We start from the raw sequence: 20,780 nt of genomic DNA, 5'->3' as shown, positions 1-20,780 counted from the left end.
GTACCGGCTTGCATTGAATCTCTGTCGTGCCGTTACTTGGCCGTGACAGTCTCCAACAACATCCTAATCGCTTATGTGCTGGCGTCATTTTCGCATTATCGCAGGCTCCCACCTTTGCCCTTTTTGAAACTTCGTTGCCTGACTGCTTGCTGCCACCAGCCCACGCATTGCTCTGCGGTGTTCATCTACTTAGACTACAGTATACATATACCTGTGCTGGTACGTGGGCTCATACCTCCTGTCCCTGCCTGCACACCGATCCCAAGATAAAAAGGCCAGGTCCACACACACACACACACACACACACACACACACAGCAGCTCCAGCTCCAGTCTCCAGCTCAATCAACCTCCAGATCCGACCCCTGAGTGCCGCAGATACACGCCCTGCTAACTGTAACGCAATGTAATGCAGCTGTTTTGCATCTGAACATCTATACTTCGTCCGATTAGAGCCCACCGACCCAGCTACAAGCTCAGGTATATCTAGGTCCCGCAAGTACTCGCGACCGCCTCTCCCCAGCCAAAAGATACCCACTAGCTTCTCGAACACCTAATAAGGCCACGGGTTGCCACTGCCTTGGAGTCTCCAACACCATGGCTCAAGTTAACAACATGCACAACCTCACCACCTTGATCAAGCGGTACGCTCCTCCAAATCCAATCCCACAACCTTCCACCACTCCAACCTCTCTCTCTCGCCCACAAATCGCACACACGTACCGCCCACACATCCACACACACACACATACACATCACGATGGCCCCTGTCGTCGTCTCCTCCGACACAAATCAACGGGTCACTAACCTGCTGCACAGGCTCGAGGCCGCCACCTCGCGCCTCGAGGACATTGCCTCCTCAACCATCGAAATCCCCCAGGCCGTGCCCGCCCTCAAAGAGACCCTCGCCTCGCCTCCTCCCACCTCCAAGGCCATACCCGATGCGCCCTCCCATGCGCCCTCGGCCTCCGACGAGCCTCTGCCCGATTCGATCGAGGACTTCGATGCCTTCCTCAAGTCATCCGTCGAGAACTACTCCAAGCTCAGCCAGGCCATTGGTGGACTCATCGCTGAGCAAGCTGCCAAGGTCGTCCATGGCTTCCAGGAGGAGCGCAAGTTCCTCTTGATAACAACAAAGGCCAAGAAGCCCAACATGAGCAACGGCGATGACATGGCTGCGTACCAGACACTTCTCAAGCCCATCAACGAGTCCCTCATGGCTGTTGTGAATATTAAGGAATCAAACAGAGGCTCACCCGTCTCTAACGAGCTCAATGCGGTCGCTGAAGGCATCATGATGTTGGCCTGGGTGACGGATGAGGGCAAGCCGCACAAGCATGTTGACAACACGCTGGGGTCTGCACAGTACTATGGTAACCGAGTGATTAAGGACAACAAGGAAAAGAACCCCCAGCAGGTCGCATGGATACAAGCCTTCCACCAGATCTTCAAAGACCTGAGCGAATATATCAAACAGTACTTCCCCTCTGGTATCCCATGGAACGCTCAGGGCGCACCTGTCCAGGAGGTGGTCAAGGCAGCTTCCACTTCTGCGGCGCCGGCTTCTGCGCCAGCACCTCCTCCACCAGCCGCCGGCGGCCCCCCGCCACCTCCGCCACCAGGGCCCCCACCAGTCCTCCAGATCAACGAAAAGAAGGAAGCTCCCAAGGCGGCAGGTGGTCTTGACGCGGTGTTCTCAGAACTCAACAAGGGTGAGGCTGTCACCGCGGGCCTGCGCAAGGTGGATAGGTCCCAAATGACGCACAAGAACCCCTCGCTGCGCGCCAGCAGCACGGTTTCCGACACCAGGGGTAAGAGCCCTGCGCCAGGGAAGAAGCCGAAGCCAGAAAGCATGCGGGCGAAGAAGCCGCCGGTCAAGACCTTCGAGGGCAACAAGTGGACGATCGAGAACTTCGAGAAGGAGGCGAATCCTATCGAGATCGAGGCCTCGCTGTCGCACTCGGTCCTGATCAGCAGATGCAACAACACGACGATCATTGTCAAGGGCAAGGCCAACGCCGTGTCGATCGACAACTCAAACCGGCTCAACCTGATTGTGGACACCCTAGTGTCCTCCGTCGACGTGGTCAAGTCCCAGAACTTTGCGCTGCAAGTACTGGGCACAATCCCTACCGTCATGATGGACTCTATTGATGGCGCCCAGATCTACTTCAGCAAGGATAGCACGGCTACCAAGATCATCCACTCCAAGTCTGCGGGCATCAACCTCAACGTTATCTCTGGGCCGGACGAGGATTACATCGAGGTTCCCTTGCCCGGACAGATCAGCTCGTACTACGACCCGGAGAAGCAGGCGCTTGTGGATGAGATTGTGTCTCATGCTGGTTAGACATGTATGTTGCGGAGTCTAGGCAGCTGGAATCTGTCAAGTGGCTCGCGACTGCGAGTGGTGATGAGCCTGTGGGGAGAGAAAGGAGAAATGGGGGGCTTATTGGTGCTGGGACAACAGCCCAGTATGCTTTCACATGCGTCCTGATTTATACGCCAAAGATTTCTTGTATCCTAGCATTGTTCCACCTACGGGGCAGCCTGTTCAAGGGAGCGTTTCGAAGCATTGTCAAAGGGGTCCATGGCAGTGCTCCAATACACACCGCGATTTTTGCGTACTACTTGCCCAGGAATGTGTTGCTATACCTGTAGCATGTGGTGTGTCTTTAATCGAGTTGCTTTTCCGCTGTCAAGCGTGATGACCGACTGCTGTAGTCGAGAGCTTCTGGCAGCAGCTGTTACAGAAGAAAGATTAGGTTAGAAACTGTGCTCAATGCCCTGTCTCTTGCACAACTACTTGCTATCCATGGCGCAAGGATAGCTTGATTACATCCAACGAAATGAGGGTATCGCTGATCTCATAAAAAAATCTAATATTCTTGCGTCCATACATGCATGCTTCACTTCTCTAGTATACAGGTCAAATTCTCCACCCAAGCTAGACTGTAGCAGAGCCCGCTAGGCAACGACAGCCCGTGAGCTTGCAGGACAGGTACCTGTGCCCACACGGTCTATATAAAGAGGTAGCCCAGAAAAACATTGGAACGTGACTTTTTTGAGCGCAAGTCGAGATCACATCTATGTTCCATGTTCGTCCCTCCTTCACTAACCCGACAAAGCTACCGCTCTGTCCTCGCTTTTCACCTTTTTGACTTTCCGTTGGAACACGGCCAGCTGAGCCGAGCCTTTACAGCTTGGCCTTGGGCGCCTCGATGGTCGGCACCAGCAGGTCGCGCATGTCACCGGCCGCCTCGTTGAGATAGAAGCTCATCTTCTGGCTGCCGAGGCCCTTGGAGACGATGTTGAAGTTGATGCTGTTGATGACGTGGTTAGCACTGTTCATTTCTCAACGCGTTGCGCCTCTCGAAGGGACGTACCTGTTCTCGTTGATCATGTAGGCGATGCCGAAGCCGGCGTCGATGACCTGGCTCCACCCGTACCCGTTGAAGAACTCGGAGCTCAGCTGCGACGTCGACAGGTACCACGAGCTGCTGTAGCTGTAGGCGGGGTCCTTGTAGATCTCGGGCACCTCCTCGCCGGGGGCGAGCAGCTTCTTGAGGCCGAAAAGGTGGCGGTCCACGCCCTTGCCGTCGCTCGCGGCGCTGATGTACTCGAGGTGGCCGTCGATGGCCTTGCGGAACAGCTCGACCTTGGTCTTGTCGTCGGCGCTGTGGTCCGCCATGGCGTTGCACCATGCGACGCTGGCGTCCGAGACGGACCGGCACGTCTCGGTGCGGCCCTGCTGGAACCGCCGTGTCGCCGCGCTCTCGTACGTGGGCCGGTTCTTGCCGTACATCTTGTGGTAGGCCAGCTGGATGATCATCTGGACGTAGGCGTCGGGCGAGCACTTGAACTTCTTGATCAGCCCCTTGCCGTAGCCCTGATAGGCCTGGACGGCAAGCTCGTGCTGCCCGATTACCGAGTTGAAGTCGGTTACCGCACGGTCGATTTCCTTCTGGACGTCCTCGTTGACCTTGAACCTAACCAGGGACGGCTCGGGAACGTTCGAGCGCACGCCGGTCGCGCCGAGGTCGATCTTGTTGTTGAAAATGACGTCGTTCACATAGTCGTTCAGCCTGTGTGTTGGTGTGCCATCCATCATGCTGTGCTCGCCCATGAAGCCTGAAGTGCCGTTGTCGTTGATGATAAATTGTAGAGGCTTGTCGAACCAGCGGTTCTGTCCATCGCCGTGCCAGTAGCTGTGGGCGCGCTCTTCAAGAGTCACAGGGGCGGCATCGTCGAGACACACGACGAACGAGGCCGACTCGATGGTCTCGAGGGCGGCTTTGTTGCTAGGGTCGGCGTTCAACAGCACTTCCCTGGCCTCGGTAGCCACGTCGCGGTTCTCAGAGGTCAGAGCACCGAGGGCGGGGCCGCGTGAAACAGCCAGCGCGTAGACCCGTCGGAACTGCGCCTCGAGCTCGGCTGTGTTGAGTTGCTTCCCGTCGACCTCGTGGACGACCTTGTAGATGTTGTTCTTGCGGATGGCAATCAGGTGCTTGTGGTCCTTGGGGTCGAATTTGACGGGGTAGTCGGCTGGCTTGGCGGGCACCCTGCTGGCGTTGAACATCCACTGGTAGCTGTCCATGCAGATGGGCAGCTTCTTCATGTATTCTGGCTCCAGAGTGCCTTCGTCGACAGCCTTCTTGAAGCTCAGGACCGCGGTGCTGATAGCCGCAGCACGCTTGACAGGGTCACGACGTTGGCGGTCATCGCGGTGGGAATAGAAGTAGCTGACGTAGGGGACCACAGGATCGCGGTAGGAAAGATATGCTGCGTCGTTCCACCACTCATAGATCCAGTTCTTGTGCTTGGGGTGCTCGCGACGGGCAAGCAGCTTGGCCTGCAGCTTTGAGCCGATGCCGTCGGGCTTCACGAATTCTGCCACTGCCTTCTTGCTCTGCTCGAACTCCCCTGGGCTGAGTAGTGGGTGGATAGACTTCAGGTAGCGGGCGGCTGTCTCGTCGAGGCTGGGCACGGGCAAACGGGGCAGCGAGTCCTGGAAGCGGAGCATGGGGCCCTTGGACTTGTCCTCGACGTAACCTGTTGCGCCCCTTGTATCAGTGGCCTGCTGGCTGCTGGAGGAGGAGTCTCTCCAAGAGGGTGAGGGTGTGACATGTTCTGCCCGCGCACGACTGACCTTGAGGCAATGAGCTGTTGGCTCGTCGACTGGCTGGCGCCATGGCTGCTGCTGCTATCTGTAGGGAGGAGGAAGTAGGTGAGCGGGCATGTCTCGGCCAGGGTCGGAAGACACGAATTAAAGAGAAGTTGGCGTGGGGCGACAAACCAGTGGAGTCGTCCGACTAGAGAGGTAGGATATGCTGCTGCTACTACTGCGTAGAGCGCGCAAAGGTTGGGACCGAAGTTCAGTCCTTGCAAAAGCAGCCAACATCACCAATGGCTTGTGAAAGAGAACACAGGCACAGAGGCTCTACGGTAGTGCAGAAGAGGTGGCACAGGAGAGCAGGTGACTGCTCGGCGACAAGAAGTATCTAGTGACCGGCCAGGCCGTGGTGTGTCGGTGACTAGGCGTGGGTATGTTCGGCAGTGTAGGGGTTGCCCTCTCTGGAGTAACCGGCGATGGTGTGTGGTTGTGGGTATGCGCAACGCCGAAGCCGAGGTATTATGGAAGAGCCGTGCTATAGATAGATGGGTACTAAGGTAGGCAACGCGGTACAGTATGAAACTACGTAGTACGCTTGATCCGCCGCCAACGTCACCGCACAGCTTTTGATTGTTGCAGCAGTGGCAGCAGTGGTTCGATAGGCTCTGTGTTCTGGGGCTCAATGAGAACTGCATGTATAGTGGGAAGTGTAGGTCTGACATGTGGTAGAGGGAGCGAGGCGTGGTTATAAAGGTCAGGTAGAGTACATCTCCCCTCCTGCTCCTCCCCTCATCCCCTCGTCCCCTCTTGGCCCGTTCCCAGTCTGCCCATCTCGCCTGTCTCGCCTGTCTCACCTTTCCACTTGTAGCCGAGCCCACATACCTCGTGCACAGAGTAGTACCACATCGCACGCAGCACTAGCAAGATCGCAAGGGGCTGGGGCTGGGCCAAGGCCTCTGCAGATTTCCCCAGACTGAAAGACTGACTTGCTCTGCCCCCGCGCAAACCGTCCGTCCGCTCCGCCCACCTCCGTCGAGCCGAGGTTGGGCAGGGATAAAAACTGGGGACGCCGTCCCATCCCCCGCGACAGATAACATACCAATACCCACATCCCATGCGCTCTAGTTTGTTAGATCATTATCCTTCAGCCGCCGAGGCCGGGGGCCGTATACTGCGACAATCTATTGAGGGATAAGCTAAGGCGACATGGACGGTCATTTGACGCCTCTCGGATTTATTATTTCAATCCAACAGACGGGTCCCACGCGACACGTCCGTCCGTATGAGGGCTTTGCCGTCCACCGGGCGGCCTTCCCCAGCAACAATCCACGTCATTCTTCACATGCCAGGAAAATGTCCTGAATCAGGTCCTGTTGTTTATTTTTTCTTCTTTTCTTTTTCGGTGCAGACACAGAAAGCCATGTACTGTCACAGCCTGAAGAAGGTCTTCAGAAAGGGCAGACCGGTCTCAAAATTTGCTTTGAGCAGGCGAAAGGCACTGGCTTGACAGACAGGGCCTTGGAGGCATTGAGCACGCATTCCAGCCCCGTCAGCCAAGAAGATTACCATGTACTCCAGTATTTACTGTCCTCCGCGTTTCCGGGACGGTCGAATGGGGAGCCGTCCTGGGTGCGACCACCGACATACAGCACTCACCTGCAGGCTGCAACTCAGTGCTTATATGCAAGCCAAGTCTTCGAATCGTCCATTGCATTAAGGTCTCTATCTGTCGAGGCTAACATTTCGACCTCTTGTTTCTCATCCTGGACAACCAAGACAGCTTTTTAGTACAGTAATCATGCCCATCTCAAAGCCGGAATAAAAGGAAATGTTGGAATGCGATTCCTCGCATCGCCGACCCACTTGACGCCTCTCCCATACGTCCATGAAACCCAATCAGACTCGGGGTAAAAGTAGAGTAAAAACAACAGTCATGTAGGTGAGTATCTTCGCGTCTCAGCCCCAGGGTGATTGCAAATAGCCTGCGTTGGGCAGACCATAGCTAGCCGGGACATTCTAGGCCTCGTAGCTCTTGATCTGGCCCCCGCTGCTCAACGGCTGCACGCCGCCGCCCACCGCCGTGGCCTGGAGGTTCAGTCTCTCGCCGTCCATCACCACGTCCTGCGCCATCCGGGCACCCTGCTCGCCGCCCGCCAGGGCTGCTGCCTTGAGCTCGTCCTGCACGCTGCGCACCCGCTTCTTGAACGCCAGCCGGTCGAGGAACAGCTGCTGTCGGCCCCGCTCCAGCTCGCGCCGCTCTTCTTGGAGGATGGCCTCCATCTCATTGAAGAACTTCATCTTGAGCTCCATCTTTTGCAGGGTGATGTTGACGGCCGCTGACACGATCCGCGTCATCTCGCGCTCCTCGTGGGAGGCCAGGCCGTCAGCGCGGGCCCCAATCGTCGCCAGAGGGATGTTTGCAAGTGCCGTAGTCTTTGTCGTAGTCGTGGTCGTCGTTGTCGTGGTAGTCGTGGTCTCGTGCTGGATGTCGACCTCCATCGAGTCACCCTCCTTCTCCTTGCCCTTGCCTTTGCCATCGGCCTGCTCCTCGAGCGCACCACTCGACTCAAGCTTGCCCCGAAGATGTTGCCGCAGCTCCTCCGCCGACTTCCCAGCGGCAGCGGCAGCACTTGCAGGGTCTGCTAGGCTGGCCAGGAATGCCACAACCGACATGACGGGGTTGTCTGCCTGGCTGAACGGCAGTTGCCCGCCTTGGCTCCCCAGCATCGACACCCCAACAGGCGCCGCGAGCGAGTTTTCTGACTCCAGGTACTTGTCCTCGATGTCAAGCTGCAAGAATTGCAGAACACACTCCTCACGCGTCCTGGTTCCGACGTGGTCCGCAATCTCATTCCAGTCGTCGTCAAACCTCTCCAGGCCCTCCAGCAGCCGTAACAGTTCAGAGTCGGTCCATGGCGCGTCTCTGTCGAGCGTTGTTGAGTAAGTGGGGTTCTCCATCCTCTGGTAGTTGGTGGCCAACTGGTTCCCTGGGAATCGGCCATCGACAAAGCAGCTCGGGCAGATGTCAGTGCTCTTCTTGCTGTTTGACGCTGAATCAACGAAGTTGTTGTGGTAGTAGATTCGGGTGCAGTCAGCGCCGCAGGTCTGGCAGTTAACCTTGGCGATGGGCGCCTTGGTAAGCTCATCAGAGGACGTGCTTGACACGCCATTTGTCGCGGGACCATCACCATTAGTCTTGCCTTCGCTCTTGTTGAGTTTGGCGCCCTTGGCATTGGCCTCATAAATATTACGGCCAACTTCTAGGTTCAGCTCACTCTTGGGAACTGGACCAGCCTTGGCCTTGGCTTCAGTATCCGCATTGGCTTTTCCTTGAGCGACAATCGGGTCTGCTGCTGGCTGCCACGGTTGCAGACCTCTGGGAGTGTCACAGATGATTCTGAAGTGACCAGTAAAAGGCGGACCAGTTGGAGACGGCCGGTGGTCCGGGTCGACCTATTGAAGAGTCAGTATTTCTCCAAGCTCTAATTCCACGTCCCAAGCATACCTGATAGTTGATCAGGCCCCATTGCTCAAGGAAGGAATGAACCCTCATGATGGCGCACACGTCGCCAGCAAGGTTCCTCCTGCAGGCCGTGACGGTGAGGTACTCGGCAGGATTGAGTCGATAAGTGTTGATCATAAAATCCCGGTAGTCCTTGTAGACGGACGGAGTCTTGCTTCGATTGCGGTTGTTGAAGAATTCTGGCAGAGCCTTGCGCTCGGTGGTGTGAATGACATTCATGTCGAACCAGGTGCTGTAGCTGGGCAGGATAATGGAGTGCTTCTGGGAGATGAGATGTTCGCGCGCTGCATTCTCGATCGCCTCCTTCGTCTTTCCGACAGTGGCCTCGCCGTTGGCCTCGCCATCCTTGGGTTGCTCTCCTTTCGATTCGCCCTCGGCATCGACCATGTCCTCGTCCTGGGCCGCGACATTGTCGGGGGCCGGGGCCTCGGGGGCATCGAGAGGGTTGTCCGAGGATACTCCTGGTGCGGGTGTGGTGCTGTCTTGTTTAATGGCTGGCTCAGTGGATGTGGTCTCACCCATTTGGACATCTGTGATGAGATATGTTTAGTAACGCGCGAGGGTGGATGGATGGCTGGCGCAACGATGCAGGACTTTGAAACTCACCTTCGCTGGGGTTTACATCTGCCAGAGGTGGTTGCGCGAGGATCGGATTGCTGCCGGGCGATGCGCCATTGGCAGGGGTGCCGTAGCTGACATTCTCCTCCTCCATGGTGATGATGGAGGTCGAGGCTGGGGTTGGGGGTTGGCTTTTGCTGCAGATGCAAATGCAGAACTGGGTGGGAGTCAACTAGCGCCAATTGCAACTCTAATACAGAAGTCAAGGCGCTGAGGGATCCAATTTGGAGCGAGCGTTCACAGTCGCAGAGGCTGCAGCTGCTGTTCAGAGTCAACTGCGTGGCAGGGAGGGGTCAGGCGCCGTGTTGATGATGATGGGTTGCCGTCGCGAAAGATGGGTCCCCGTGCTGGACTGCGCTCTTGGATGGGATGAGCAGTGTCGCGTTGGAGGATCAAATTTGGGCGCGACAGCCTAGCAGCAAAAGCACGGGCCATTCCAAAAAGTGGCAGCCTCAGGCAAGAACCCGCCCAGCTCGGCAGTGGCTGACAGGAGCAAAGCAGACGCCTGCGTACCTGTGTACCTGTGTACCTATGTACCTGCTCACCTGTGATGCTAGAGCAAACCCCTGCTCTCCTTAGGGACTCCTGCTCCCTGCACCAGCCGGTCACGGAGGGCCGAGGTCAGTGTCGGATGGCCCGTCGCCAGCCGATTGAGTGACGGTTTCGACTTGCCCGTGCCGCCCTCATCACCCATCTAGCCGTTTCCTGTTTCCCGATTCCCATCCTCTCTCTGTGCCGCACTCCAGGTGACGGAGGCCATCACAGATTCTTACAAGATGCTCTGCACGGCACGAAGAATAGCAGCCCACCAGCTGCGGGGCAGAATCGCGCAGCCCACCTCATCCCCCGTCGCATTCTTCAGCCCCGCCGCCCTCCGCCGGCTGGCCTCGACGCTCGCCGTCCTCGAGCAGAGGGAAGGCAAGCTGAACCATGGCTCCCTGAGCGCCATTTCAGCAGCACAGAAGGTCGGTGGCCCAGTCCATGGCTTCGTGGCCGGCAGCAGCATCAAGGCTGTAGCAGAGGAGGCCGCCACCGCAGAGGGCGTAGAGAAGATAATTGCGGTAGACAACGGCGCTTATGACAAGGTACGTTGACCCTCAAGCTGGCAATGAAAGAAACAGAGGAGGTTCTACGGGGCCGTTTCTCATTTGAAGGCAATACGAAGATAATGTACTGATCAACTGCAACTCTAAACAACAGGGTCTCCCCGAGAACTTCGCCGACCTGCTTGTCGAGAACATCAAGAAAGGAGGCTATACACATGTCATCGCCGGCCACACAGCATTCGGCAAGAACTTGCTGCCGCGCGTGGCTGCCCTCCTCGACTCACAGCAGATCTCTGACATCACATCCGTCGAGAGCGAGAACACCTTCGTGCGCCCCATCTACGCCGGCAACGCCATCGCGACTGTCGAGTCGACAGACCCCATCAAGGTCATCACCATCCGCGGCACCGCCTTCGCGCCCGCCGAGCTCGGCAAGGGCTCCGCGGCCGTCGAAGACGGCGTCGACCCCAAGGCCGCCAGCCCCACCGAGTGGGTGTCCGAGGACCTCGCCAAGTCCGACAGGCCCGACCTGGCGACAGCGGGCAAGGTCGTGTCGGGCGGCCGGGGCCTCAAGTCCAAGGAGGAGTTCGACAAGGTGATGCAGCCATTGGCCGACACTCTCGGTGCTGCCATCGGTGCTTCTCGTGCGGCTGTGGACAGTGGGTACGCAGACAACAGCCTGCAGGTTGGACAGACCGGCAAGGTGGTCGCGCCGCAGCTGTACATGGCTGTCGGCATCTCTGGGGCTATCCAGCATCTGGCTGGCATGAAGGACAGCAAGGTGATTGCTGCGATCAACAAGGACGCAGATGCGCCCATCTTCCAGGTTGCTGATGTCGGACTTGTGGGTGACCTCTTCGAAAAGGTCCCTGAGCTGACGGAGAAGCTGAAGAAATAGAGGTATTTTTAGTGTAATCCATATACATATATATATATATGAACCTGGGCGCCGTGGAATGGCCGTGAAACACTTTTCTGGTCGCTTTGTGAGCACAGTAGACGGGTTATGCCATGGATGAGAAGGGCACTTTCAGCATGTCGCCCGTCGTCGTGAACTTGTCCCTCTCCTTGCCCTTCAGCTGGCCTCGATCCCGTTCCGCCTTGTCAATGGCCAACCAGCCCTCCCAGTCAACGGCGGCATTAGCAACACTCCTGCCCGTCTCGCTCTGCACCCCTTCCCACCCAGCACTGACGGCGCTTCTCGCATCTGCCACCCCGGCGTCGCTAAGGAACTGCTTGCCACCCTTCCAGTCCTCCGCTATTGCCTCCGCCGTCGCGAACGCGTCCTCCATGGTACTGGCGATGACCCCGGTGGGGCCGCGCTTCACCCAGCCCGCGCAGTAAAGCCCCGGGAACAAATCTGCTTGGTCGGATCCTGCGTGGGCGGGCGCGGCAGTACTACGCAACACACGGCCCCCGGATAGGTCATTCCCGATGATGCCGCGACGCGCGTCAAAGGCGACGCCCAGGGTTTCGAACTCGGGGAGGGCCACAGACTTGTAGCCTATCGAGCGGAAAACCAGCGGGGACGCCAGCGTCGTGGTCTCCCCGGTGCCAGCGGCGGGTGTGCTGGGGTCGAAAGGGTCCGGTAACAGCGAGGTCCGCTCGAACGTTGTGCTCCCGACGCCCGCCGGGTCAGCTGGGTCTGGGTGGAACTCAGTCGGCGAGAGGCAGAAGTCTAAGGCCCAGGACTTGGAGGCTGAAGAGTGCGGTGTCTTGGAGCCCTTGAGGAGGACCTCGGTGAGGCGCTTGCGCGCGCGGGGCAGGGTCTTCAGGTCAGCTGGGATGAGCGAGCGGTCGATGGGGTCGGCCGACACGCCGGGTAGGTTCATCAGCTCGCGGACCTCCTTGATGGTGAAGGCGGCCTGCATGGGCCCACGCCTCCCGGCGATGCGGACCCTCTTGACCTGGCTCTTGGACAGCGCCTCCAGGGCGTAGTCGGCCATGTCCGTGCTCCGCAGCTTGTCCACATCCTCGAGCAGGGCCCGGGCGACGTCGATGGCAACGTTGCCCTGGCCGATGATGACGGCCTCGCTTTGGGAGAGGTCCGGGTTCAGGCCGGCGAACTCGGGCAGCCCGTTGTACCAGCCCACAAACTCGCGGGCCGAGTAGATGCGCTTAAGGGTCGACTCGCCTGGTATGCCGAGTGTCCTGTCCTTGGCTGCGCCGTATGCAAACAGAACAGCATCGTAGTGGCGCAGCAGCGTTGTCAGGGGGAGCGATTGGCCATCTGGGTGGAAAGGTTTGTGGCCAATAGAGACGTTGCCGACAAATGTGAAGTTGGGAGACGAGGCAACTTCAGTAAATTTGTCTTGACAGTTCTGCGCAGTAATGGGTCAGAGAGGAACTTATCAAGAGCTGGACCATGTATGATACAAGCCGTTCAGAACACAAAATGCGGGCGTCGAGTGAGGCTGGACAAGGATTGTGAGATGGAACAGTGAGAGTGAGAAGAACAAGAAGAACACACCTTGACATCGGGATGGTCAGGGGCCACACCAAACCTGACCAGACCGAACGGCACAGGCAGGGCCTCGTACATGTCAACCTTTGCGCGGTCGATCAGAGACATGACGCGGTAAGAGGTGTAGAAGCCGGCGGGGCCGGAGCCGACGACGGCCATGCGGAAGGGCCGGTCATGCCGGGAGGCAGAAGAAGATGAGTAGGAGCATGAGAGGAGACGGGGGAGAGGCTGTGATTTACGGCGATGGAGTGTCTTGCAGCGGACCGCGAGGCCAGAAGCCGCCGACCTGGCGATGGGGAGAGGCATGATGTCAAGGGCCTGGGGGTGGTGAGATGCAAGGAGGGCCTAAGCCATGTTTAATTAATTTATCGTGAAGGCTGCCCGAGAAAAAGCGGACTGAGATGCTGCTGATCATCGGCGGTAGATCCGGATTTCTTCGGCTTTTTTTTTCTCGGCTCGGGTCCGATAGTCGCTGCTGTAGTGTAGCTGGCCCTGGATCCGCCGATCTAGTCTGCCGTCTTCATACTGAGTACACCACGACAACAGTCATAAGCAACATACAGTAAGACAAAGCAGAGCTGCTCTTGTGCAAACCCTCATCGCAGCAGTCAGAGGCAGTGTGACGCGGGGGGTGACGGGCCGTGCCGCATTGGATTCGCTGCGTTGCTGTGCCAATCGGGGGGTTCCTTGCAGGTAAACAAGCGGACCCGCCCCTCCCCCAGCCCACCTTGGTATCCAGCCTCTTGATTTATGTACGATATGAGCATTGATTCAATGGGGTTGGCTTCCAGCATTGGGTTGCAGGAAACAGTCTAATCAGTCTACACAGTAATTACTGCATTTCATCTCCTTCTTCTGCCTGATGTTATCCGACATTCCAGTCGCTATCGCTCCCATCCATAGTCTTTAGTTGGAGTCTGGTGTCTGTCTGTCTCACTCATTCTCTCCCCGTCGTCCTCCAGTCAGTCAGTCAGTCATCATGAGTGGAGGTAACCAGCCCTACATGTACGACAAGTTCGACAGGTTCGACGATGACCGCTTCCCGACCTCTTCTTTTGATCCCAAGGCCGTCACCCGGGCCAGCTGGGAGCCAAAGCCAGTCAAGTCCAAGCATGAGGGGCCACTTGTGTCTTTCAATCGCCACCCAGAGTAAGCATCGCTGCACCCAACCCACCGCACACGATCGTGCAAGTGGATCGCCTGCGTGCGTGTCTCCCAACAACAATCCACAGCTGCTGACCCCAGATCTTCACGCGTAGCGCACATGAGATTCGTGGGCCACGTTCACCGTTCAGGACCTTCGGGCCTGCCACAAAATGGTGGATCAAGTGGATGAGAATACTGCAGCTGGCCTTCCGCGTGCTCGAGATGATCGCCGCGGCTGGCATTCTCTTCTTCATGATCGTCATTACTGAGGTCAGCCCCTTGACCGCGTGGGTCATGAGGATCACCGTACGTGCAATCCACCCCCAGCACATTGTCTCTGCCTGATACCGCCAACTACAAATACTGATACAAGCCAATGCCAACACACAGGCCGGCGCAGTTCTGATTCACTGTGTCTACGGCATCTTCCATCTTGCGCGCCCGGCCGGGGCGAGGCCCCCCGGGTCCTCTGCCGGCTACCAGATATTCTCCGCCATATCTGACCTCACCGCGCTCCCTCTCTACGCCTTTGGTGCTCTGTCTGTACACAACTCGAGTACTGAGTGGGCGACCCTGCTCAACCCACAGACCCTCATGGACTATTTCCTGCCTTCCCTGTACTACACCCTCGTCGGCGGCGGGGCCTTGCACTTCTTGTCGCTATGCATCAGCCTCTGGCTGGCCCTCAAGTTCAGGCAGATCGTCAGGATGCCCCCTGACTGCAACCCCCTCGAGGACAACCTGACTTCCAGACAGCACAAGAGGAACAAGTCGTCCATGGCAACAGCCACCACCTTCGTCACAGAGAACGAGAAGCGTCTGTCGACCCCTCTCGACGGCCGCCGGTACTCTGGTATCCCGGATGATGACCTCAGCCGCCCGCCCTCTATTCCCTTCCACGCCACTCGCTCCAGCCCACGCAGTTCCTTCGGCTCAGCCGATTTCCCTGCGAGGCAGTACCAGATCACACCCGGGAACTCACCCAAGAACTCGCCTCGGAACTCAGCCACTGCAGAGGATTTCAAAAGAATGTCCGGCGTGCCATCATCGCCTCACTCCAGCAAGCCCGCCCCGCCACCTCACCGGAGCCCCTGGCGCGGCTCTTATTCTTCCTATGCTGAGGTTCCCACACGTGATATCGTTCCGGACTCACCTAGGAGCTATGGTCATCAGTCCAGACCTAGCACCGGCACCGTAGCCTCTCACCATCCTACCATCACAAACGCACCGGACACTGCTCCACTACCAAGGCCCGCGCGGTTCACCGAGTCCTGGTTACCTACGGACTCGCTGATCAACCGCACGCAGGAGCGTAACCGCGCCATAAACGCTGCCGAGAGGGCGGCCGAGAAGAGAAAGACGGTGCTAGGCTACGAGTCCCTGAGCCACCCATATTACGACACGCGTGATTCAGACTCCGAGTCCGATTACGAGAATGACAGGACTGGCGGCGGGCGAGGCTACCGGGGCCTAATGAGCCCGGGCGCGGACGAATTCGACGAGAACGACGGCGACCTGGGGTCCGGGCATCCGAACCCGCTGCGGTCCAACCCGTCGCTCGCGAACGTGGCCCAGTTCGCAGGGAAGCAGGGCCGCAACCCCAACAGCACCCCGATCATCCGGAAATCATCCGCCCTGTCCGAGATCGACCTCAACGACCGGCGGGTAAGCGGCAGCAACAACAACAGGCAGGCGGGCAAGACCGCCGGCGACATCACGGACGAGAAGCCGTCGCGCAGCTACGGCGGGCTCAAGGCCAGCCTCAGCAAGCGCTACACGTGGGCCGGGGCGCGCAACCGCAACAGCTCCATCCAGCCCGAGTCAGACTTCTACTCAAAGCCGTACGGTGAGCTCAAGTCTGCGACGCCGCCCGTCATCATCGGCAGCGACAGGCAGGTCTCGTCAGGCAACGACTTGGACCTGAGCGGTGCGGGTGGTGGTGAGGCTGCACAGAGATACTTCTCCTTCGGGAAGAGGAATGTGAGCGGGAAGGTTGCAGAAGAGGGCCGGGGAATCGGCTGGGCTAGATAATGGGATTTCATTATACTTACGGAGGATATATAGGGCAAGGTCAGCCATTTTTGGAGGCCGTATGGTCCCTGGCACATCGTTTGGAAATCGGGTTGGGCAGGTAATGTTGTTGATGAATGATTTATGAGCGTGGGCAAATGTGTAAATGTGTAAATAGCAATTTTGGGATGGGAATACCTCGGGTTGGATTTAGGGTAGCAGGGTCATATGTAGGCAAGAATATGACACAACGGAATAGGTTCATCAAACTTTGCCATGATCGTCACTTATGAAAAAACCGCCCAAAACAAAAGAATGCCGATTAGCAGCTATTAAATACGGAAAGAATACCGAATGTCCAACGCCATGCGATGCTACAACGCTCACAGTATCTGACTCAAGGGAAATAGAGCGCCTCTGCTAGGTTACAACATGCTCCAACAACAATAGCCCATTGCAACCCGTCCACAGCACAGCTAAGATCCTTTCATAGGGTATTTAACCGGGGAACTGAACGCCGATGCGAGCACATATACAGGGTGAGCCTCATGCACGCTCAGTCAAGCCTCTCCGTTAAAGACTTCAACACGCGAGAGTAGAACTTGGCCGCGTGGGCCCGGGGGAAAGAAATCTCCTCGACGAGATACTCAGGGAGCATCTCGATCAGCTGACTGTCCCGGCGCTCGTCCAGCTGCGGTTTGTACATGAACTCGGCCTCGTCCGTATTCTCGTCCGAGTTCTCGTTCGCAATGGCCAGCTTGAAATGTAGTGCTAGAGAGAGACCATGGTTAGCGTCCGGTGATATTACTCTCCTGAAAGTAGGGCTGTACTCACTCCCGTTCCTACCCGTCTGGATACAATCATACACATCCTCCGGGCCGTCGCGCTTGATGCCTGTCACCACCAGCCCCGTCAGGTCGCTGTACAGGTTCTCCTTCATCTTGGCTGTCTGAGTGGCCTGGAGCTGGGCTTGCACCTGGGCCTGGTCTATGCCTCGGCCGCCCATCGCGCTGGGCTTCATTGCGCTACCCGGGACCCGCACCGACGCAGCCTGGGCCGTGGCTGTGGCTGTTGCCTCGGCGGCTCGTGCAGCATTCAGTTTCGTGGTGAGAGACTTGATTTCCGTCTTGGCTTCGGACAGCGTCGTTGTTATTCCCGCAATCTGGGTCTGCAGCGTGTCGACTTTGGCTTCACTGGCCTCGAACTGCTGCTGAGACTTTTGCCCTTCCTTGGCTAGTTGCCTCTGAGTTGCGAGATCGGCCTTGAGGCTTTTGATGAGCTCATTGGAAGCTAAATGCGTTGTCAGCAGCATGTTCTCCGGGTTTGAACAGAACTTTTGATCCAATGGCACGCACCCTGAGTCTTCTCATCGCTCTGCTTTTTGAGCTGATCGAAGTTCTTCTCCGCTTCTACAACCGCCACATTGCGCAGCTCTCTGTATCTCAGCTCCAATGCCTCATACTTCTTCTCAAGGTCCGCAAGATGTCGCCTGGTTGATGGATCGCTCTCAATCAATGATGAGCTGGCTGATCGCTTAGTCGCGCTGAGTGGGATGTGATATGAATTGAGACGCTGCGCGGATGGCGGTGCACTGAAACGCGAGAATGTAGGGAGATCTTCCACCTGGTCTTGCTCCTCAGCCGTGTCGATGTCCATTCCGCCGTCCACCTGAGTCTCCGGGATTTCGGACGGAGCATCAAGTCTGGCAGCAGCGGCAGCCTTTCGCCCTCGTTTCGCGGCTGCAGGCTCGGTCTTTTTCTGCACCGAGTCGGGCACCACGGTATCCTTCTTTGGGCGGCCGCGGCCACCCTTGGTCTTCGCAGGTTCATCACTGTGCGGCGGTGTTGCCAGTACGTCGTCTGCGTCGTCCTCCTGTTCGTCCTCGACTGCCTTCTTAGCCTTGCGGCCTCTTGTCGCCTTTGCTGGTGCATTTGTCGCCTTTTCTGCAAGCGCCTGCCTCTCTACCTCCTCCTCCAGCGCTGCGGCGGCCTTTGCCCCAACGCGACGCGTCTTAGTCTTGGGCTCGGGCTTCGTGACCTTGTTGGCAGGCGCGCGACCTCGACCCTTCTTTGCTGCAGGCATATTTCCTGCTGTCTTTAGCGCGCTGGGTTGTACGTTGAAGCGTGAATCCAAGTCCGAGTCCGAATCCGCCAAGTCGAGCAAGGTGGACTGTTTAATCCGTGGCATCTAAACCAGAACGCGTCGCCTCGATCACTCGGTTTCGTGCTTTGGACAATTGGAGTCGACGACGGCAATTGCCTTTTGGGAGGTCGAATGTTCAAATAGTCGATAGAGGACTGTGGAGAGTTGATTGAGCAATTGGGAAATCCAGGAGGATTGATTGACGGCGGCGAATGTCGCAGTTTCGATTGGGTTGAGATGTCGAGCCGAGCTTGCCAGGGAAAGTAAACAAGCGATGCAGGCCCTGTTGTCTGCTGAGCTGTGCCAGCGCAACGGGTGGGTAGGCGTGCAGTAAGGTGGGGGACCGCAGACCACGCTAGCTAGCGCCACCCTGGGCGACGTAACTTTCGCCTTTGATGGACCCCAACCTACAATATACATACAATAAACTCGACCACTTCCCTAAGACATCACAATTCCCGCCTCGCTATTGCTGTCATACTGTCTTTCACTTTTCTTTTATTTCCCACCCTTTTTCGCAGCTCGCCAGCGCCGCATACATTCCATGAGCGGAATCTTGTCCAGCTTAGCTATGGGCGACCGCAGAGCCCGGACGTCTGACGCCGTCCTGAATATCGTCACTGCTGGTGCACTTGTACGTTGTCTGCATTCTTCTGTGTTGCTTTGACTTGGCTTGAAAATGCCACCATGACACTGCCCGCGCACACTTCGCAGACTGGGACTAATATTAACCGCAGGCCTTCGTCTCCTACTTCTTCGTCAAAAATCTCCTGTCGTCATTCGCAAACACCCTCGCCGACCCAGAGAAGGAAAAGCACGAGCAAGCCAGAATAAAAGCGCAAGCGAACCTGTCCCGGTTACGGCGAAATAGGAACAACGAAGATGGAACGGACGGCACAGACTCGAGCGGTTCGCGAAAGGGGCCACGTATCGAGGACATTCAACTGAACGAGTACGAGGCCATGGTCGCACTCGAGGTCGTCGCCCCAGAGGACATCCCAGTCGGGTTTGATGACATCGGCGGCCTGGAGGATATCATTGAGGAGCTCAAGGAATCCGTCATCTATCCGCTAACAATGCCGCACCTATACTCACACGCCGCGCCGTTGCTTTCTGCGCCGTCAGGGGTGCTGCTCTACGGCCCTCCTGGTTGTGGCAAGACAATGCTTGCGAAGGCGGTGGCGCATGAGAGCGGTGCCTCCTTCATCAACCTTCACATATCGACGCTGACGGAGAAATGGTACGGAGACTCCAACAAGCTGGTCAGGGCCGTATTCTCCCTGGCGCGAAAGCTGGAGCCGGCAATCATCTTCATCGACGAGATCGACGCGGTGCTGGGGACGCGGAGGAGCAACGAGCACGAGGCGAGCGGAATGGTCAAGGCTGAGTTCATGACGCTCTGGGACGGCTTGACATCCTCGAATGCAGCGGGAGTCCCGTCTAGGATATGCGTGCTCGGCGCGACGAATCGCATACATGACATTGATGAGGCCATCCTGCGAAGGATGCCGAAGAAGTTCCCGGTCCCACTTCCAGACAAGGATCAACGACGTCGCATACTGCAGCTAGTCTTACAGGGCACGAAGCGCGACCCGTCGTTCGAGCTGGAGTACATAGCGAAGGTCACGGCAGGCATGTCGGGCAGCGACATCAAGGAGGCCTGCAGAGACGCGGCCATGATCCCGATGCGGGAATCTATTCGAGAGCATCGAGCTTCGGGCCACTCGATGTCTGGTATCAGTCCCGATCGGATAAGAGGCCTAAAGACGGAAGACTTCTTCGGCAGGAAAGGGGGTGGCCAGATTCTGATGCAAAACCACGAGCGCCACTCGTCGCAAAGGGCGGCTGCTGCTGCTGCTTCCAAATCCTCGAGCGACGAGTATGAGGATATCGAGGAGCAGGTTGGTGAAGCTCCAGATTGAGCAGTACGTATAACGGTTTTAATGTAAACACGAAAAAACCATAGAGCATCCGACACAACTTGGAAGGAAACCTCAGAGGAAAGCTGGTTGGCAAGGAAAGCAGTATGGCGCTTGGATGGGATTTTCTCGACTCCGTGGATACATCTGTAGACTTCTAGCATGTTACTTCCAGGGTAATAGTCCCGAGGCTCCTGGAAACCCAATGTTACTTGGTCAACTCCTTGCTTCTGGCATCTCTTGAGTCATCGTGTGCGATTCGGATTTCCACTAACCCCGAACGGAAGGCGAGCATCACATGAGATATCAAATCCTTCCGGAACAGGACGGCACGGGTTGACCCCCACTGCATCATGGAGAAAATCTGTTCATTGAATGAGATGTTCCTCATCACTTGCACCCGAGAGTGCCGAGCATCGGGTGCAATTGACGATTGCACCTTCACCCACGAGATAATCACATATGGATTCTTCCCATGGAAGTCTCAAGGCTCTGTGTGCGAATGAAAGCTGCGGCTTGGGTCCACATCGAGTCACTCACTGCGCGGCTCAAAGAGTATCAGGGACTTGGGCATTGACGCCGTGGTGCTTGGAGAATTCGGTCCTCATGATCCATTCCTAAAAGATACCTAAGAGTCATAAACGACGTTGCTACAGGTATCGATCATCAAGCCCTACTGCTATATAATAAAGTAAAGGCAAAAACGTAAAAACTCGTTTAACACCAAACCACCCCTTTCCTCGGGAAGGGGCCAAAGCCCTTTTTCTCCCGAAAAGCATGACATTCATGCTCCAGTCCTC

General features: G+C 57.1%; 8 protein-coding genes across 8 annotated transcripts; 4 read left to right on the top strand and 4 right to left on the bottom strand.

The window, feature by feature from the left end:
• Nucleotides 1-759: 759 nt before the first annotated feature.
• Nucleotides 760-2,349, top strand: J7T55_012678 (uncharacterized protein; the record flags this gene model as incomplete). The annotated part of the gene is made up of 1 exon (XM_053145330.1): nucleotides 760-2,349. The coding sequence occupies one exon, from the start codon at nucleotides 760-762 to the stop codon at nucleotides 2,347-2,349; it is 1,590 nt and encodes a 529-aa protein (XP_052992069.1).
• An 846-nt stretch (nucleotides 2,350-3,195) lies between these two features.
• J7T55_012677 (uncharacterized protein) lies at nucleotides 3,196-5,191 on the bottom strand (the record flags this gene model as incomplete). Its single annotated transcript, XM_053145329.1, has 3 exons — nucleotides 3,196-3,322; nucleotides 3,386-5,051; nucleotides 5,149-5,191. 3 exons carry the CDS (start codon nucleotides 5,189-5,191, stop codon nucleotides 3,196-3,198), a joined length of 1,836 nt encoding a protein of 611 aa, XP_052992068.1.
• A 1,937-nt stretch (nucleotides 5,192-7,128) lies between these two features.
• J7T55_012676 (uncharacterized protein) lies at nucleotides 7,129-9,347 on the bottom strand (the record flags this gene model as incomplete). Its single annotated transcript, XM_053145327.1, has 3 exons — nucleotides 7,129-8,565; nucleotides 8,618-9,165; nucleotides 9,242-9,347. The coding sequence occupies 3 exons, from the start codon at nucleotides 9,345-9,347 to the stop codon at nucleotides 7,129-7,131; spliced, it is 2,091 nt and encodes a 696-aa protein (XP_052992067.1).
• Nucleotides 9,348-10,029: 682 nt separating this feature from the next.
• On the top strand, nucleotides 10,030-11,197 carry J7T55_012675 (electron transfer flavoprotein subunit alpha; the record flags this gene model as incomplete). The annotated part of the gene is made up of 2 exons (XM_053145326.1): nucleotides 10,030-10,338; nucleotides 10,454-11,197. The coding sequence occupies 2 exons, from the start codon at nucleotides 10,030-10,032 to the stop codon at nucleotides 11,195-11,197; spliced, it is 1,053 nt and encodes a 350-aa protein (XP_052992066.1).
• A 106-nt stretch (nucleotides 11,198-11,303) lies between these two features.
• J7T55_012674 (uncharacterized protein) lies at nucleotides 11,304-13,069 on the bottom strand (the record flags this gene model as incomplete). Its single annotated transcript, XM_053145325.1, has 2 exons — nucleotides 11,304-12,620; nucleotides 12,770-13,069. 2 exons carry the CDS (start codon nucleotides 13,067-13,069, stop codon nucleotides 11,304-11,306), a joined length of 1,617 nt encoding a protein of 538 aa, XP_052992065.1.
• A 673-nt stretch (nucleotides 13,070-13,742) lies between these two features.
• Nucleotides 13,743-15,940, top strand: J7T55_012673 (uncharacterized protein; the record flags this gene model as incomplete). Its single annotated transcript, XM_053145324.1, has 3 exons — nucleotides 13,743-13,912; nucleotides 14,023-14,215; nucleotides 14,300-15,940. 3 exons carry the CDS (start codon nucleotides 13,743-13,745, stop codon nucleotides 15,938-15,940), a joined length of 2,004 nt encoding a protein of 667 aa, XP_052992064.1.
• Nucleotides 15,941-16,475: 535 nt separating this feature from the next.
• Nucleotides 16,476-18,001, bottom strand: J7T55_012672 (chromosome segregation protein; the record flags this gene model as incomplete). Its single annotated transcript, XM_053145323.1, has 3 exons — nucleotides 16,476-16,690; nucleotides 16,754-17,209; nucleotides 17,275-18,001. The coding sequence occupies 3 exons, from the start codon at nucleotides 17,999-18,001 to the stop codon at nucleotides 16,476-16,478; spliced, it is 1,398 nt and encodes a 465-aa protein (XP_052992063.1).
• A 604-nt stretch (nucleotides 18,002-18,605) lies between these two features.
• J7T55_012671 (tpase family aaa domain-containing protein 1) lies at nucleotides 18,606-19,983 on the top strand (the record flags this gene model as incomplete). Its single annotated transcript, XM_053145322.1, has 2 exons — nucleotides 18,606-18,695; nucleotides 18,799-19,983. 2 exons carry the CDS (start codon nucleotides 18,606-18,608, stop codon nucleotides 19,981-19,983), a joined length of 1,275 nt encoding a protein of 424 aa, XP_052992062.1.
• Between the last annotated feature and the right edge of the window lie 797 nt (nucleotides 19,984-20,780).

This window comes from Diaporthe amygdali, assembly GCF_026229845.1.
Source record: "Diaporthe amygdali strain CAA958 chromosome Unknown NODE_20_length_815715_cov_65_842320, whole genome shotgun sequence".
Classification (NCBI taxonomy): domain Eukaryota; kingdom Fungi; phylum Ascomycota; class Sordariomycetes; order Diaporthales; family Diaporthaceae; genus Diaporthe; species Diaporthe amygdali.
Note: the sequence above shows the minus strand (reverse complement) of the source record. Positions and strands in the feature narration are given on the sequence as shown.